General features: G+C 39.9%; 1 protein-coding gene across 1 annotated transcript in view; it reads left to right on the top strand.

The window, feature by feature from the left end:
* DENND3 (DENN domain containing 3) overlaps positions 1-5073 on the top strand; it is a 54894-nt gene that overhangs the window by 19214 nt on the left and 30607 nt on the right. The window contains exons 3-4 of the mRNA XM_072413222.1: positions 2068-2338; positions 3933-4068. Of these exons, the coding sequence (XP_072269323.1) occupies positions 2068-2338; positions 3933-4068 (407 nt within the window). The remainder of the gene's footprint in view (positions 1-2067; positions 2339-3932; positions 4069-5073) is intronic.

Below are 5073 nucleotides of genomic sequence, written 5' to 3'. Positions count from 1 at the left end.
AAAACTTTTGGCTGTGCATTAGAATTTATATGGCCTGGTGCAAGCAATTGCTCAGTGTTCAACCCAGACATTTTTTTAAGCGGGGTGGTAAGAAATTGTAGGCGGGTGGCAGCCCCCGTATTATGATACAACTCTTTGGTAAACACCCAAAAACAGGCGGGCAGTCACCAAAAAATGCCGGGTGGTGCCCCCAGCTGAAAGGGGGCTGGGGAGATCACCCTTGCTGCATAGTCACTAGCTGAATTCAAGCTTCTATTTCCAATCCGTTTCCAGGACTGAATCTGCTAATAAACACAATTTAGGCCTTTACATGTGACTGCGTGTGGTTTTCTAAATGTGGATCCCAGGTCAGAATAATCTTACATCTGACCTTGAAGAAAGGGGAAGATCTGTTTGCTAAATTCTCTGTAGTTCAGCTCGGCTTTTACATCCTCTTACGCTTTCCTGTGTGTGTAAACCACACCGTGCATGCTTTTGTTTTGTAGATTGTATAAAGAACTTAGTAATCAATAACAACCAATGAGAGGTCAGCTTTTATCAACCTGCACGGTGCTGCTTGTATGAGATATCCCGTTTGCAGTGTTCTCCCCGGCCCCTTTTAGCTGGGCGCACCACCCAACACTTTTCAGTAACCACCCGGCTGTTTTTGGATGGGTACTAAAGAGTTGGGTCACAATACAGGGGCTGCCACCCGCCTACAGTTTCTTCCCACCCAGCTTAAAAAAAAAAAATCTGGGGAGAATACTGTGATTGGATGTTAAAGAGACCCTGTCATGTATTGTGAACCTAGCAACAGAAGAGGACATACTTACCTTTCCTGTGGTCCATCAATGCCAGGCAATGCTCCATTTCAAATAAATAGTTCCCTATGGTCCATTGAGAAACTCGCTTGTAAACACCTATAAAATGTTTCAGAATTTTTTCTCTGTATAAACCAGGGGTGTCAAACTCTGGCCCGCAATGTCCTTTTTATGTTCCCCAAAAGAAATCCAAAATATCTATTGCAGCTTGCCCACGGCTGCATTGAAATAGCGCCGCTACTACAATTCCTGGCATCACTCGCGTCTTTAGACCAGCGGCCTCTCTGCCTATGCGTGGCCCTGCATCGGACTGTTTTCTTGACGCATTGAATTGTAGTAGCGGTGCTATTTCGGTTTCAAGTTTGGCTCCCGACTTTGTCTAAGTTTTTAATTTTGGCTGACTGTGAATTTGAGTTTGACACCCCTAATAAAAACTGTTCAGATTTTTTTGAGATTTTGTTTTCCAGAATGAGATGACAATCCAAAGATTTAGTGTTTTTTTTATTTTATTCTTTATTTATATTGACTCAAATTAGCAAAATACAATGGTGCAAAAGAGGAAACAGTTTATCATTTATCATTATAGAAACATGAGAACCAGTAAATAAATATTTTTCACTTGAAAAACAGAGCTATGGAAATTTTTTAAGCAAAATAACAATATACAAAGTCATTGGATACTGGTTTCTTAAAGACTTTGGTTATCTTAGTTTAATTAGGTATTTATATGTTCTCCTCTAACATCCCTTTCCATGGATATTCCCTTTTCCTGACTGTCAGTTTGCTGCATGTAAGAAGTGAGAATATCCGAGGAATTGGACAGCACAGAGACACAGGTACAGTATGTAACCAATTCTGCTACAGAGAACATACAAATACCTTTTATTTAAAGTGGAACTATAGTCCCACTTTAAAAATTTGATGGTCTTTTGGACCTGTGCAGGAATCCAGTGTGAAACTTCTCCTCTGTGCAGGAAGAGGAGACAATACAGACCAGTCAGTGCTGGTCCCAAATTATGCAGAGTGACTGGTCTTGTATCCGCCCCTCCCATGGCTGTAGTGGGTGTGGCCTTCATTGCCCCTCCCGCAGCTTTGCTCTGCACAAGATATATATATCACAGTGATGATATTGTTGCTACTTCCAAGGTAATATCTGGGTTTATAGAGGCTTTACAGAAAGTGGATTTGTTTGTGGGTATTGAGGAATATTTATTTCATGTCAAAAGTTTAAACATTACATTAATTAATATGCTCCTCTTGTCCACAGGTCGCACAAAAAGGAATAAGAAATCTGCAATCCCTAGAGCCAGAGATTACCTCCGTCTTTGTTCCTCCTTTCCTATCCAAAGAGGATACGGCGACAACAGCTGCTCAGAACAATTTCCAGCGGCTTCCCAGGCGCCGTTCCTTCCGCAAAAAGAAGGAAAAGCCCAAGATCGAGGTCGGGTCAGCTAATAACGAGAGAGAGACCACCACAGAGGAGATCAGTGTACCCAAAGACATCGATCTTGTAGGATTACCGCAGCTGTGCTTCCCAGGTAATCCAAACAGAATTTGTATCCATGCTTTGTGTCAGATGCACTAGGCAATGTGTGCAAGTGCTGTCACATGTGTATCTGTTCGGGAGATTTCCCTTTTAGAGGAACTATAAGAGGAAACTTCCCCAAAGACTGTTGTCATTAGAACAAGTGTCCCCATCAGTTGATGGTGTTTCCCTTCCTTCCTGTTCTGGTGACAACCGTAAATGTTTGATTTCCCATCTTCAGCCCTTTCAGTTGCTTCAAATTATGCTTATTAGGAGTGCAAGTATACTCTTCCCAAATGTGCAATTTGTAATATATCTTTTACTGTTAATCGGTGCCAGTCCATCTTACCTGTTATTTACCTGACCTGTCATTCAGATTCTTGCATGAACTGAATTATGGTTCTATGACTGGTTCTCCTAATCCAATCTGTTGTGCCTGGTGGTAGGCCTAGACACACTGTATGCAACAAAGGTGCACTTCTTGCTCTGTACTGTGTGCTGCAAAACGTTTAATTGTTTGGAAGATGAATGAGTTCTCATTGTTGTGTTTCAATAAATAATTTGCCTTTTCTTTAGTAGTGCTGCCAATGATTCCTTGCACTTGTAATGAGTCTTGTGATGGAAAACAGTATGTTGTTGTCATAGAGGAAATGGTCCTGCCAGATATGTAAAACAATGTATTGTAAAATGTATAATTTGAATACATACACGGGCCTGCACATTGCTGTGCCCATTATAAGGGGCACCTGCTATGATGTTCTGAGTTCCTTATGAGGTAGGGGGGGGGTTCCCACGATCCCTGAAATTTCTTAAGGCGGCTCAGGACAAACCCAGACTACAGGGATTCACTTGGTAAGTTTACTCAACAAGAGAGTATAGTTGAGTAAACTGGGGAGGAGTAGGATGCCTGGCCTTTACCGAGTCACTAGAAACAGAATCAGCCCAAAAGACAACCTAAAAAAAATCACCGCGTATCCCCTGGTAAGTAATGGGAAATCCAAGATAAATAGTTAGACAAAAAAAAATATCCATCTTATTCTGAAGCATAGCCACCAGGTTATCATTGATGAACTACCATGTTGTCTTTTGCAACAGTAGGGATGCGAAACTTTGCCAGGGTCATGACTCAAAGGTTAAAGGTCTCGCCTGTCAATTCGCGCAGCTTTCAGTTTGAAGGTCCTTTCTCATTTTCTTTTTTAAAAAGGGCATACACCAGTTTCTTAGATCTCTATCCACAAATACCTAATATGTGGACAGTCCCAACAGATGTTCCAATTTTGAAAGGTTTTCAATAAATCCCAACTCCAGACAAATTGTTTTATCTTCTCCATCAAGGACAAATTTCAACCTCAGAAATAAAAGCTGCTTTACTTTTCTTTTACTTGCCTTTCTTCATTGTCAAAGCTTTCATTCTTCATTATTAATAGCACCTCCAAAGTGGGATTATGATCCAGGATTATATCCTGCAGAAAGAGGTGAGACCTGAGACAAGGGTTTAAATAAGCAAAATATCTGATACTTACTGAACTTTTTGATTCATTCACATTTACATAAAGTCTGATACCCTTGGATTGTCATGTTTTTAACCTATAACTTTGTCTCCACAGGAGGGCTGCCTGTAACCTCTGAACCTAGAGAAGATTACTTCCACTTCCTGGTGTTCACAGATGTTTTAGGAAATAGAACCTACGGTGTTGTGGCTCAGTTCTCCCGATCCATTCAGGTATGTGACATCCATAACATGTGATGATGTTCTGTATAGCACAGCCTGTAATCTTGTGTTCTCCCCGTTCTATGAACATATCCGGTCATTACACGAGATAATTGGAGACGTGTGACCAGAAGGCCGGAGGACTGTTCTTTGTTTATAAAGATGCCGCTTGTCAAATGTAAAATGGAGGTTTAAGAGAACGTTTAGTGTGAGTGAAAAGATCTGCTTCTACTTCTAGTTCCTTGAATGCACCCTGACTTCTCCTCCACCCACAGAGACAGACGTCTGGAGAGATATCCCAAAACCACACATGTACACATTATGTTCTTAGGAATAGTCTCTGATCTTTACTTGTCAAGGCGGTCTTTTTATACACATTGGTACAAAGGGGTTATGTTATTTATGTAGAGCTATTTAGGTTTTAGCCATATATAGTGTCACTTGATACATTGCAAGGCATACATTTTACTTCAAAAAGCTTTCGTCATCTGGTTACAGAGTAGACAGAAATAGAAATACAACTAGTATATACTACAAGTATATTTAACATTAATATTAACATTAATTAGCTATACAGTCCTAGTTAACCCTTCAGTGAGTAAACATTTTGAGGTATGCTTACCTTAAACCGGAACCTAAAGTTCCTCTTTCAAAATTTCCAATAAGGCAAGGCTTTATTTGCAGAAAGGGACAGGTGAAGTAAAGTGTTATTATTATTATATTAATAATAATAATATTAATAATAATAATAATAATAATAATAATAATAATAGTAATAAACAGGATTTATATAGCACCAACATATTACGCAGCATTGTACATTAAATAGGGGTTGCAAATGACAGACAAAAACAGACAGTGACACAAGAGGAGGGGAGAACCCTGCCCAAAGAACTTACAATTTAAGTGGTGGGGGAAATATAGAGTATATACTCAAATATAAGTAGAGGTACTTATTTTTGATTGAAAATGCAGGAAAATGCTTTGACTTGAGTATAAACCTAGGGCACAAAACATAGCCGTCACTCCTGAAGTTC

The sequence above is a fragment of the Pyxicephalus adspersus genome, chromosome 5, assembly GCF_032062135.1.
Source record: "Pyxicephalus adspersus chromosome 5, UCB_Pads_2.0, whole genome shotgun sequence".
NCBI classification, from domain to species: domain Eukaryota; kingdom Metazoa; phylum Chordata; class Amphibia; order Anura; family Pyxicephalidae; genus Pyxicephalus; species Pyxicephalus adspersus.
Note: the sequence above shows the minus strand (reverse complement) of the source record. Positions and strands in the feature narration are given on the sequence as shown.